This window comes from Bos indicus x Bos taurus, chromosome 15 (assembly GCF_003369695.1).
Source record: "Bos indicus x Bos taurus breed Angus x Brahman F1 hybrid chromosome 15, Bos_hybrid_MaternalHap_v2.0, whole genome shotgun sequence".
Lineage (NCBI taxonomy): Eukaryota > Metazoa > Chordata > Mammalia > Artiodactyla > Bovidae > Bos > Bos indicus x Bos taurus.
The window spans coordinates 17,878,151-17,892,217 of record NC_040090.1 but is presented as its reverse complement, the minus strand read 5'-3'; the positions used below and the strand labels follow the sequence as shown (position 1 = coordinate 17,892,217).

At 48.1% G+C, this 14,067-nt stretch overlaps 1 protein-coding gene across 1 annotated transcript; it reads left to right on the top strand.

The window, feature by feature from the left end:
• Positions 1–11,000: 11,000 nt before the first annotated feature.
• FJX1 (four-jointed box kinase 1) lies at positions 11,001–13,489 on the top strand. The gene has a single exon (XM_027562664.1). It carries the CDS (start codon positions 11,248–11,250, stop codon positions 12,559–12,561), a length of 1,314 nt encoding a protein of 437 aa, XP_027418465.1. The 5' UTR covers positions 11,001–11,247; the 3' UTR covers positions 12,562–13,489.
• Positions 13,490–14,067: the final 578 nt, after the last annotated feature.

The following is a 14,067-nucleotide window of genomic DNA, read 5'->3' as shown; positions in this document are numbered from 1 at the left end:
GGACAGAGGCCCAGGCGCTCTCAGAAAGGGAGGGAATGTTTCTGGATCCTCCCAGGCCATAGAATAGGAATTTGGGTCAAGATTAACTGGACCTCAAAAGAACAGGTTAAGTTCAACTAGCAAAGGGGTTAAATCATTGTCATCCTCATCAACATCACCATCATCAGATATTGTTGACTGTCTTCCATCGAAGGCCGAGAACTGATTTCAGAAAATGAAACCCTAGAGGCCAGGAAGCTCGCACATTCTTAACAAGGGCTGCATGACTGCAGAACTTCTACCTGATTGCTCACCCACCTTCCTGTTGAAATACAATGCCACCTCTCCATTCACCATCCCCTACCAGGGAGTGTCCCTAAGTTACCCCTTGTTTTTGCATATTCCTCCAGCCCCTCTTCAGGCCAACAGTGATGACTCGGGCCAGGCCTGGAAAGCCCTCGGTCTCCCACTTAGGCTGCTCGCTATTCCAACGACACCCGCCACTCTGCAGTGAGCCCCCAGTTATAAATTACTTACCTACTGGCCATCACTTTAATGTAAATGGATTTTAAAAAGCAGCAAGGGAATATATTTTCATTTGGAGTTAAAGCATCATTTTTTACTTGAATTTGAGCCTGGTCTAGAAGAGATGGCAGAAGAATGGCTCTGAGGCTAATATAGCTAATGATTATGATGGAGATCCCAGGAGCTGCCGATATTTCACTCGCAGCCACCTCTGGTCCAGCTTCGCTGCCTCCAGTACTTTTTTTTTCAGTCACTTCCATTAACACCCACCACCTATGATGGAACCATTATGATAATATCTCTGCTCTCGGCAGCCTCAATTGGTCTTGACACATTATCACCCTAAGAGCTCAGCCACGTGGCACTCAGTCCTATTTATAATAACCTTTGGCAGGAGCCACCAAAATAAAACCTGGTACTTATGGGCCACCTTTCATCTAAGGAAATCAGAAAGCTTTACAAGCTTAATTAAGCTTCAGCATCTATCTGACTGATGAGATGCATGGGGCCTGGGGAAGCTGAAGAAGCACAGCATTGCTAATTGCACAGCAGATAAGGCTCTGGGCTGCAATGAACAAAGAAATCAACAAAGCCAGTGAGCGTCACCTTCTTCAGTGGCAAATGTTTGTTGAATTTCCCCAGGGTGGGTTGAAAAATGATAGGTGAGTGATAAAGGGGCCACGAAGAATCTCCCATCTGTAGCTTCTCAGTTTAGGGAAGGGACCTGAGATTTGTTTCTTTCATGAAAAGAGGATTAAGCTAATCCAATACACTAAAGTGCTTTTAAGGATGAGGACACTGAGCTCCTGAAATGTAGGAATGAACTCAAGCACAGCTCCTTCTGCTCACCCCCAACGTTCTTCCTCCCCAAACCCTGACCTGCAAATCCCCAGTTACCCTTCAAGACCTAGATTCACATCTGTCTCCTTGGTGAAGCCTTCCTCCTAATTCTTCTCTAGTAGAATTAGTTGCTCCCTCCTCTGGGCTCTTGTATGGTTTCTATTAATATTTCCATAATAGCTAGAGCAATTGATCACAGTTATTGAGCACTTAGTAAGTCTTATTGTGCATTTCATCCACACAATAACATAACGAAGCAGGTGAGGTTTTCACCTCCCTTTATCAGATGAGTTAATAGGTTAAGTGACTTTCCCAAGACAACACAGCTAGTAAGTGCAAGACTCAGCCTGGCTGCAAGCACATGCATCACAAGACCACAGCACACTGCTTTCCCAGCAGCACAAGTGCGGTGGAAGAGTTCTGTTTATATGTCTGCCCTCTTTCTGGTTTGCAAATTCCCATGTGAGAGGTATATCATTTAGGAATCTTTTGGCTGCAAAGAACAAAACTCCCAACACAGAGTGGGTTAAACCTCCAGGGAACTCCAGAGGCAGGATGGCTCCAGAGTGGATTAATCCAGGAGCTTGGTGACATCATCAAGGACATGAGGACATCACTGGGGATTTCCTCCCCTCTTTCTGCTCTGCTCCCCTCAGTGTGTCCACTTAGTTCCCCTTGCAGTTACATGATGATGGCCACAATTCCAGGCCTCAAATCTAGACCTGGGCCATGGAGGAAAATGCCGTATCTTTTCTGTGTCTTTTTGTCATGGCACAGACACTTTTTCCAGAAACCTTGCTGTGGACTTCCCTTCTGGGGTCACTGGCCAGAATGGCTGCCATTTGTCTATGCCTAAATCCAACACTGGCAAGGCGATGGAAGGGACTTGATTGATTTAGCCCAATCAGGATTCAGCCTCCCCTCCAGCACCAGGCACAGAGAGGAGGATGGAGACCTGCCAAGAAGCAGGAAGGGAAGGGAGAAGGGTGAAGACAACCAGTGTTTCCTGATGCAGGTGTTAAAGACAAGAGAAAACCCGATGCCATCACTTTTTGCTCAGTTCTTGGCCTTTAGCACACGAGCAAGAAATGTCAGTTGAACTAAGTTATAGTAGAGAAGGAAATTCATGTCCCCAAATGCCCAGTCCAGAATTTTTACCATCATACCCTATAACTAGGGTGTGATGATACATGACTGAGATATGCATCAGCAATTGCTTTGAAATTTACTAAATTAATTCACCAAGGCTCCAACTCTAGTCTCTAACACCAGTGGCTACAGGAACCTTTTCCAAAAGCAGGTCAAAAAGAGAGCTACATGAAATAAAGAGAATCCTATAACTATTAGTCTCAACATAAATTAAGGGTTTGTGTCAACCTTGACTTTCTTTCCAGAAACACAGTGTGTTCTTAAATCTGGGACTCAGACTTGCCTGGTGGTCCAGCAGTTAAGACTCAGCACTTCCATCACAGAGATCATGGGTTTGATCTCTGGTCAGAGAACTAAGATCCCAAATGCTCCAGGATACTACCAAAACAACAACTGGGACTCACTCATGTAGACAGGTTGATTGTAAAGACTATGTTCCCAGACCTCTTTCTAGCTATCCAGCAGGATTTACCTAGAGTCAGGTGTGTATAATACCTGTCCCTAACAGCCAGATATATAAAGATGAAATCAGTTAAGCATTTCTTGGGAGATCCAGATCAAGGTCAAATAGATACCAAGAAAAGGAAAATGATCCCCAAGCAGAAAAATAATGTACCCTAGGGGGAGACAGAGTAGAGAAGGAAACACAAATAATGAAACTGTGGCCCAGCGAGACTCGAAACCTACCTGCAGTCACACAGCTCGTAACAGCTAAAACACGAGTCATACCCAGTTTCAAGGAATATTGTACTTATCTCTGACATGGTCTTTCCCTCTCTTCTGTTTTGAAGAAGCATCCAGAAGGGTGCATGTTGGCATCTTTCCCCCGGAAAGGCTTGCTACTCAGAACACCCAGAAAAGATCAGGACTGAATGAGGCAGAGCAGTGCGAGAAAGCCAGCTGTTCAAGGCTGGTTGGAGGCTCTGGGATGTCAACAAGAGTTACACTGGGAACTTTGGACCAAATGGACTGACTCTATAGGGAAGGAAGAGAGTAAATTTCTTCAGGGAAGATGCTCATCTGGGGCTTAAAGAGGGTGCATTGGGCAGGGTTGCCATCTGCATTATGTTTCTCAAGACCCAAGTGAGGCTTGGTGCAGGACAGCAAAAAGAAAAGGAGAAGAGTAGAGAAACAGAAAGAAAAGGGAATGATAAAAACTAGGAGTTTGGGATTAACAGATACACACCACTATATATAAAACAGGTCAACAACAAGGACCTATTGTATAGCACAGAGAACTATATCAAATATCTTGTAATAACCTATAATGGAAAGAAATTTGAAAAAGAATAAATATATACATATATATATATATGTATAACAGAATCACTTTGTTGTACACTTGAAACTAACACACTGCAAATTAACAATGAGTTGTGTGAAAGCCTTCTTCAGTGATCAATGCAAAGAAATAGAGGAAAACAACAGAATGGGAGAGACTAGGGATCTCTTCAAGAAAATCAGAGATACCAAAGGAACATTTCATGCAAAGATGGGCTCAATAAAGGACAGAAATGGTATGGACCTAACAGAAGCAGAAGATATTAAGAAGAGATGGCAAGAATACACAGAAGAACTGTACAAAAAAGATCTTCACAACCCAGATAATCACGACGGTGTGATCACTGACCTAGAGCCAGACATCCTGGAATGTGAAGTCAAGTGGGCCTTAGAAAGCATCACTACGAACAAAGCTAGTGGAGGTGATGGATTCCAGTTGAGCTATTCCAAATCCTGAAAGATGATGCTGTGAAAGTGCTGCACTCAACATGCCAGCAAATTTGGAAAACTCAGCAGGGGCCACAGGACTGGAAAAGGTCAGTTTTCATTCCAATCCCAAAGAAAGGCAATGCCAAAGAATGCTCAAACTACTGCACAATTGCACTCATCTCACACGCTAATAAAGTAATGCTCAAAATTCTCCAAGCAAGGCTTCAGCAATACGTGAACCGTGAACTTCCCGATGTTCAAGCTGGTTTTAGAAAAGGCAGAGGAACCAGAGACCAAATTGCCAACATCCGCTGGATCATGGAAAAAGCAAGAGAGTTCCAGAAAAACATCTATTTCTGCTTTATTGACTATGCCAAAGCCTTTGACTGTGTGGATCACAATAAACTGTGGAAAATTCTTCAAGAGATGGGAATACCAGATCACCTTATCTGCCTCTTGAGAAATTTGTATGCAGGTCAGGAAGCAACAGTTAGAACTGGACATGGAACAACAGACTGGTTCCAAATAGGAAAAGGAGTTCGTCAAGGCTGTATATTATCACCCTGTTTATTTAACTTACACGCAGAGTACATCATGAGAAACGCTGGACTGGAAGAAACACAAGCTGGAATCAAGATTGCCAGGAGAAATATCAATAACCTCAGATATGCAGATGATACCACCCTTATGGCAGAAAGTGAAGAGGAACTCAAAAGCCTCTTGATGAAAGTGAAAGTGGAGAGTGAAAAAGTTGGCTTAAAGCTCAACATACAGAAAATGAAGATCATGGCATCCGGTCCCACCACTTCACGGGAAATAGATGGGGAAACAGTGGAAACCGTGTCAGACTTAATTTTTCTGGGCTCCAAAATCACTGCAGATGGTGACTGCAGCCATGAAATTAAAAGATGCTTACTCCTTGGAAGGAAAGTTATGACCAACCTAGATAGCATATTCAAAAGCAGAGACATTACTTTGCCAACAAAGGTCCGTCTAGTCAAGGCTATGGTTTTTCCTGTGGTCATGTATGGATGTGAGAGTTGGACTGTGAAGAAGGCTGAGTGCCGAAGAATTGATGCTTTTGAACTGTGGTGTTGGAGAAGACTCTTGAGAGTCCCTTGGACTGCAAGGAGATCCAACCAGTCCATTCTGAAGGAGATCAGCCCTGGGATTTCTTTGGAAGGAATGATGCTAAAGCTGAAACTCCAGTACTTTGGCCACCTCATGCAAAGAGTTGACTCATTGGAAAAGACTCTGATGCTGGGAGGGATTGGGGGCAAGAGGAGAAGGGGACAACAGAGGGTGAGATGGCTGGATGGCATCACTGACTCGATGGACGTGAGTCTGAGTGAACTCGGGAAGTTGGTGATGGACAGGGAGGCCTGGTGTGCTGCGATTCATGGGGTCACAAAGAGTCGGACACGACTGAGCGACTGATTTGATCTGATCTGATCTGTGTGTGTGCTCAGTCAATTCATTCGTGCTCCACTCTTTGCAACCCTCTGGACACCAGGAAGCCCGCCAGGCTCCTCTGTCCATGGGATTTTCCAGGCAAGAATACTGGAGTGGGTTGCCAAGCCCTCCTCCAGGGGATCTTCCCAACCCAGGGATGGAAACTGCACCTCCTATGTCTCCTGCATTGCAGGCAGATTCTTTACCTGCTAAGCCATCAAGGAAAAACTATATATGTGTGTGTAAATATACATATATGTATACACATGTATATTGGACTTTGTCTTCTAAGAGCTTTACATACAGGTGCTAATTTAAACTGTAAGGTTATCACTATTAATTAATTCCTATTACTCACCTGTGTAGAAGGTAATGGCAACCCACTCCAGAATTCTTACCTGGAGAATTCCATGGACAGAGGAGCCTGGTGGGCTGCAGTCCATGGGGTCGCACAGTCAGACACGACTGAGCGACTAATATACACACATATTACTCATCAGATAGTATACTGTTGTTGTAACTAGTAATACCAATAACACTTGTATTACTGTGTTTTAAAGATGAGGACACAGAGGCAGAGAGAGGTCAAGTAACTTACTCAAAATCACACTGTTGATAAGTTTTAAATCTGAACAGTTTGGTTTGAGGATTCATGCTTTTCAGCATTTTACTTAAGAGCCACCCCTGAGAACATTTCAGAGCAAAATCTGAGTTGAGTTTCAGTTCAGTTCAGTCACTCAGTCATGTCTGACTCTTTTTGACCCCATGGACTGCAGCACGCCAGGCCTCCCTGTCCATCACCAAGTCCCCGAGTTTACTCAAACTCACGTCCATTGAGTCGGTGATGCCATCCAACCATCTCATCCTCTGTTGTCCCCTTCTCCTCCCACCTTCAATCTTTCCCAGCATCAGGGTCTTTTCCAGTGAGTCAGTTCTTCACATTAGGTGGCAAAGTATTGGAGTTTCAGGTTCAACATCAGTCTTTCCTATTCAGAACTGATTTCCTTTAGGATGGACTGATTGCATCTCCTTGCAGTCCAAGGGACTCTCAAGAGTCTTCTCCAACACCACAGTTCAAAAGCATCAATTCTTTGGCACTCAGCTTTCTTTATAGTCCAACTCTCACATCCATACATTACTACTAGAAAAACCGTAGCTTTGACTAGATGGACCTTTGTTGGCAAAGTAATGTCTCTGCTTTCCAATATGCTATTTAGGTTCTTCCAAGGAGCAAACATAGTTAATTTCATGGCTGCAGTCACCATCTGCAGTGATTTTGGAGCCCCAAAAAACGAAGTCTATCACTGTTTCCACTGTTTCCCCATCTAGTTGCCATGAAGTGATGGGATCAGATGCCATGATCTTCGTTTTCTGAATGCTGAGCTTTAAGTCAACTTCTTCAGTCTCTTCTTTCACTTTCATCAAGAGGCTCTTTAGTTCTTCGCTTTCTGCCATAATGGTGGTATTATCTGCATATCTGAGGTTATTGATATGTCTCGTGGCAATCTTGATTCCAGCTTGTGCTTCATCCAGTCCAGCATTTCTCATGACGTACTCTGCATGTAAGTTAAATAAGCAGGGTGACAACATACAGCCTTGACGTACTCCTTTTCCTATTTGGAACCAGTCTGTTGTTCCATGTCCAGTTCTAACTGTTGCTTCTTAACCTGCATACAGTTGAGTTTACTTTAATTAAAAAAATTTTTTATATCTGTCATTTTCTTAGTAGTTTATAATTTCCCAAGAGTTTGGCCTCATCATTACTTGCTCTGTGGACTTCCCTGGTGGCTCAGATGGTAAAGTGTCTGTCTACAATGTGGGAAACCCAGGTTCGATTCCTGGGTTGGGAGGATCCCCTGGAGAAGGAAATGGCAACCCATTCCAGTACTCTTGCCTGGAAAATCCCATGGACAGAGGATCCTGGTAGGCTACAGTCCATGGGGTCGCAAAGAGTTGGACACGACTGAGCGATTTAACTTCAACTTTACGTGCTGTGTAACTTCAGGCCAGTTACTGGCTAAGCTTTGGTTTCCCCATCTGTACAGTGGGAACAAGACTAGTTGTCGGGATGGTGAAAGGAGAACACATGTGCAGAGCTCAGACCTGTGCCTAGCCCGTAATAAGTGCTCGATAAGCATTTGCTGTTAATGTTGTTATGGTTATTAGTAACATCTCACATGAACTTCACAACAACCATATGAGGTAGGTAGGGTTTATCATCCTCATTTCTCAGATGTGGAAACTGGTACTCATGGACATAGGAAATAATTAGCCACTAAGAGGAAATGCTGGACTTAGAAAACCTCCCAACCCCCAGCCTGCTGCCCTGCACCCACCCCTCAACTCCACCTCTTCTCTCTTCTCCAGCAGGCACTCTTTTATGAGACAAATCATTCTTCTAACAGGACTGTGGACAAGTGTGAAGCAGTTGGAAGCTGAGGCTCAGGGAGAAGCACTGAGGATTGTTAGGAAAGTTCTCCAAGTGAAAATAGGTTTTTGTGTAGGAACAGATGAACAGCACCTCCCCTCATCCCTAAGAAACTGCCAGAAGGGCCAGCCTGCGGTCACACATTGTAGTGGACAGTGCCTTGTGCTGTCCCAGGGAGACCCAGGGGGACGGCAGTCAGGGGTGTCCTCATGCCAGAAAGTAGAGGAGAATGGGAGTGTCTTCCTCTTACAAGCAGAGAAGTGTTTTTAAACACTGTCTAAAACAATAACTTACATAATGCACTTAAACTGCCTTCTACTTTGGGTTTGTTGTTTCTCTTTTATTCCTACAGCTTTCTGTAATTCTGCATTTCAATGCATTTGTTCAAGTTTCTATTAGTGCTTCCTGTTCGGGAACCCAGTGCATTCAGTCCGATGTCTCTGAGCCACTGGCTGTGATAGGGTCAGTCCGTGTTTTGAGGTGCAAGGTCTTAGCTGACTGCTTCAAGTCTTCAGTTTCTTTATCAATACCAGTAATGTGATCGGAAGATTCTGGGACTGGGTTGAAGTCAGCCCTCCTAGCCTGAAAATCATGTGCTTCTTCTTTTCATGAAGTGGATCCTTCACCAATTTTTTTCCCCTTTTATGAATGAAAACTCTTATTTTGTATCTTTTAATGGTAAGCAGTTTTTTTTAATGACTTGTTACATGCTACTTGCAGAGCTTTATCTCATTAACATTCCAATGATTTATTAAGCGTTACTGAACACCAACTAAGTGCCAAGTATTGTGCCAGACAGCCATAAAAGATAAGACAGACTCCTCATAGAGTTTATAGTGAACTATCCCTTATAGTTATAGTTTCTGTTAACAGCTAAAAAGACAGTGACACTAACTGCTTTGGATATCCCCATAGCCCCCAGGACATGGCATGGGCCAGGGTAGTCAAGTAATATTCTCAGATTTAAGCCATTAACCGGCCTGTTGAAAATGTATGCTTTTCTAATTAGATGATATTCTACTTATGCCCACAAGGTGGAGATCTTGCTTATAGTTTACAACCAAGCTGAAAGCAAGGCATTCCAAAAAACAATTCTCAGAAGTTAAACCAAAAGACAAAAAATTAAATGCTACTGAGCACCTTTTTAGTGCAATATACTATGCTACTTGGTAAGACAAATAGAAAGTTGTTAAGATATAGTCCTCTGCCTTCTAGGGAAAGATGAGGGTAAGGACCTTGCACAGAACAGGAAGATGGTACCTCTGAATGAAGTAAGATAGTACAGCAATAGTAATCTCATCATCAGATAAGATCTATATAAAGGCATGATATAGAGATTCAACCAAAACCCCGCATTTCAGTCAATATGGAAACACTTGAAGGTATACTGGGGCAACTCTGGAATTCTTAGATGTGGTCTTCAGATGCCTCTACTTAGTCACAAACCTTAGGGTGCCTGCCCTATAACTAGAACGTTCATTTTTTGGCAAATACAGTATAATCAGTACCAGGTGATGCACTGATTCAGTTGAAAACCCCCATGTGCATCTGATGCGGGGGATAAAGGCAAGAGAAACATGTGAAAGGAAACAGATATCAAACCCTTGCTTTCCGAGGTGGAATCCAGCCCCACCCCTCATCTTGTGTCTTACCTGAGAATCTTGGTTTGGATCTGGGACAGAGTCTAATGCACAGAGCTGAGAGGGAGAGCCAGTTCTTATCCAATAACTTTCCTAGTGGACTGAACCCAAAAAGTGTCTGGAAGGCAATGTGGTTTGCTGGTTTTGTTTTTCATTTTATTATTATTATTTTTTTTTGCTCCTCCACCCTCTTCCCTAAACACTTCTTCCCTTAAAACCATTAAACCAGTAAGTCAAATGCGGTATGGTTGTTGTTTTTTCATTTGTTGAATTGAAAATCACACGTGGGGCATAAAGTGACTAACTAAATGACAGTGAGCCTTTAAAAATAATGCTGGCCACTTAACTAAAAATGGTGAACTTTCCTGATAGAAGGAAAATCAAGCGGCAGGCTACTTGGAGACCCCCGTTTGAATTTGTTTCTTCACTTACTACCTCTGTGGTCCTGTGCAAGCCCGATCCCTTCTGTGTCCCCAGGAGCCGAATCGTGTCATTCTTAAGAGAAACCGTCTCTAAGGCCCCGTCCCCTGGACTAGGTCGGATCTTGAGTTGTAAGCCTGTCATGGCAACCTAAACATCCCCCTAGACTGTGAGCTCGGTGAGCAGGGTACCGCATCTGTGGATTTTACTGCTCCGTGTCCAGAAGCGAGGACAGACGCTTTGTTGAATGAAACCTGCCTAGGTGTTCTTGCACAGTGAGGTCGAATTCCCAGAGAGTCCCTCGGGAAAGGGCGAGCGACCAATCTCAAATCACACAGGACCAGGGTAGTGAGCGCGCTCGGGAAAGGCGGTGTCGGTTCAAAGTTGTTTGCTACAGATGGTTCTTCTAACCCGGCTGGAGTCACATCCTCCGTGGCTCGGAGAGCTCCCGGGATTTACATAAGGCAGGGTGAATCACACCGTTGGAAACGGACAAGGCAAGAAGACCCGCCCCCGTTCACGCCGGGCGGCGCCCGGAGCTCGATTGGGGGTTACTCTGAACTTTGCAGGAGGGACTCCGCGCCCACTGCAACCCCCATGAGAGCCAGCGGCGCGTCGTTCCCACCCCGCGCGACTCCAGCTCCGTGCAGCCTGCTCCCACGCCCCCGCGCGGGCGCCTGCAGCCGGGCTTCCAGCTCCCAGCCCCTAAGTCCCCGACTGAGTGTGGGGCCGCTGCTCCCGCTTGGAAGGAGCCATCGCCGCTTTAAGGGGAAGAGGAGGGAAAGCGGGCGGAGGAGTAGGGGGCGGGGAGCGGCGGCGGAGGAGGGGGAGGGGGATTCCCCCCGCCCTCCCTCCCACGTGGTCCGGGCGCCTGAGAATCGCGCCCGCCGGAGGGTCTCACAGCGAAATACAAAAGCAGCTGGGAAGCGGCAGCCGGGCGAGTTCTCAGTGCCGAGCGGAGCGCTAGGCAGAGCCCCGCAGCCGCGATGGAGCTGAGGCGCCCGGAGCCCCGGAGCCAACGAGCTGACGGGCCCGCCTCGCCACCGGGACCCGGGTGCCGGGGCTCGGCTTGAAGCAGCGGCGGCACCGGCGCGGCCGCGGAGCATGGGCAGGAGGATGCGGGGCGCCGCCGCCACCGCCGGGCTCTGGCTGCTGGCGCTGGGCTCGCTGTTGACGCTGTGGGGCGGACTCCTGCCGCCGAGGACCGGGCTACCCACCTCCCGGCCGCCCGAAGACGGACTCCCGCGGCACCTGGCCCGGAGCGGCGTCCGGGAGCCCGCGCCTCGCTTTCCTCTGCCTCCGCCCCTGGCGCGGGACGCCCGCGGCGGCTCCCTGAAAACTTTCCGGGCGCTGCTCACCTTGGCGGCAGGCGCGGACGGCCCGCCCGGGCAGCCCCCGGGTGAGCGCAGGCGGCACGTGCCAACCGGGCGGCCCGGGCCGGAGGAACGCGCCGCGGTGCACGGGGGCGTCTTCTGGAGCCGCGGCCTGGAGGAGCAGGTGCCCCGGGGCTTCTCGGAGGCCCAGGCGGCGGCGTGGCTGGAGGCGGCGCGCCGCGCCCGGGTGGTGGCCCTGGAGCGTGGGGGCTGCGGGCGCAGCTCCAACCGGCTGGCCCGCTTCGCCGACGGCACCCGCGCCTGCGTGCGCTACGGCATCAACCCGGAGCAGATCCAGGGCGAGGCCCTGTCCTACTACCTGGCGCGCTTGCTGGGCCTCCAGCGCCACGTGCCGCCGCTGGCACTGGCCCGGGTGGAGGCTCGGGGCGCCCAGTGGGCTCAGGTGCGGGAGGAGCTTCGTGCCGCTCACTGGACCGAAGGCAGCGTGGTAAGCCTGACTCGCTGGCTGCCTAACCTCACCGACGTGGTGGTGCCCGCGCCCTGGCGCTCCGAGGACGGCCGTCTGCGGCCCCTGCGCGCCGCCGGGGGTGAGCTGGCCAACCGGAGCCGGGCGGAGCTGGTGGACCTGGTGCAATGGACCGACTTAATCCTCTTCGACTACCTGACGGCCAACTTCGACCGGCTAGTCAGCAACCTCTTCAGCCTGCAGTGGGACCCGCGGGTCATGCACCGAGCCACCAGCAACCTGCACCGCGGCCCCGGCGGGGCGTTGGTCTTTCTGGACAACGAGGCGGGCTTGGTGCACGGTTACCGGGTGGCGGGCATGTGGGACAAATATAACGAGCCGCTGCTGCAGTCTGTGTGCGTGTTCCGAGAGCGGACGGCGCGGCGCGTCCTGGAGCTACACCGAGGCCAGGACGCGGCCGCCCGGCTACTGCGCCTCTACCAGCACCACGAGCCTCGCTTCCCGGAGCTGGCCGCGCTCGCCGACCCCCACGCTCAGCTGCTGCAGCGCCGCCTCGACTTCCTTGCCAAGCACATTTTGCACTGTAAGGCTAAGTACGGCCGCCGACCCGGGACTTAGCATTACCCGGTGGAAGAGAGAGTGTGAGACCCCTGGCTGGGGGATGGATGATGGGGGGAAGGGCCGTCGTCTTTGCCACCTCCTGCGGACCAGCCGGCCAACGCCCAGCCGGAGACCCGAGCGCGAAGGCGACCAAAAACTTCCGCTTCACCCACCTGCCCTTTTCTCGCAGTCCCAAGCAGTTTCCTTTCAAAGTTCTGGGAGGATGAGCTCACCCAGCCTATAAAAGGATTCTTCCCTGTGCCAGCACGGAGTTTGCATCCAAAGAAACTGGCTGCTGCCGGAGTTTGGCCCCCGGGTGGCAGTCTCAGTAGAAGATACAGCCCCTTCCTTGGCAACCCCTCCACCCGCCCCTTCCCTTCCCGAAAAAGGAAAACTTCTATTGGAGCCATTGAGCTAATTCTGCAATTTCCTACCGATCGCCGCGCTGGTGGCCCGGCAGCAGGGCTCTGATACTGGCTGGTGGAGCCCCCTTCCCGTGTTCTCCCTTTGTTCCGGCTCCGTGATGGTGAGGTCACTGTTAAGAGCTGGGGAACCGCTCCGATAGGACAAAGGGAGCAGGACCTACAGAATGGGGGGAGTCCTGCAGTCCCTGGCAGTTTGTCTGACCTGTTCCTTAACAGCTTGTCGCCTTGGCCTGAAGGCTACAAATGCAGGACTGCCTGTGTGCACGGAGTCAAAGAATGAATTTCTAATCCCTCCCCCTTCCCAACCGGCCAACATTTTGACAATGAGGATGTTCACCGGAAGGAAAAGAAATCCGTTTTATGCACTTTACTTTGTTTTTATTTTAATTTTTTATTAAGAAAAACTTTTTTTTTTATTTGACAGAATTTGCCTTCTATGTATATATGTGCATAAAGTGTGGTGTAAATATACTAAACAAACTTATATTTCAATAAAAGGGAGTTTAAAATTTAGAATTTAATTCCTGTGGTTTTAACTATTGGAGGTATCTGACATCCTACCTGGTTTTTGAATAAGCTTTAGGATTTCTCCCTTGTGGATGTGCTTTAACAACAAAGGACGCATGTATATCCCAGTTGTGACCACAGAGCTTAAGAGAGCTGAACAAGGGCAAGAGCAGATTCCCTGTCCTGCTCACTCACATGAATCCTAGTGCTAGAAATTTCAGAGTTCAGCAGAGAATGTGGGGGATGGTGGAAAAAGACATGGAAGGAAAGGATTCTATTTCCTGGCAAATAAAACTTTGATATAAAAGGATTTCACTGTAATAAAGTCCTATATTAATCATTTGGCAAATATGATAGAACCAGATGTGCAGACTAAAATATGACAAATGCCCGTCCCCCTTAAGCTTAACTACCGTGGTCCTGTGTTGCACCTGATTTTCAGCAGTGTAATTACCGTGCAACTCAATGTGTACCGATAATAAGTTGAGCACATGTTGCAAACAGGTAGAGAGAGTCATAAATTAATTCTTCTCGTTAATCTCCCAGCATAAATTCCATTGCATCCAGGAGATCATACTCTCCAACATCTGGA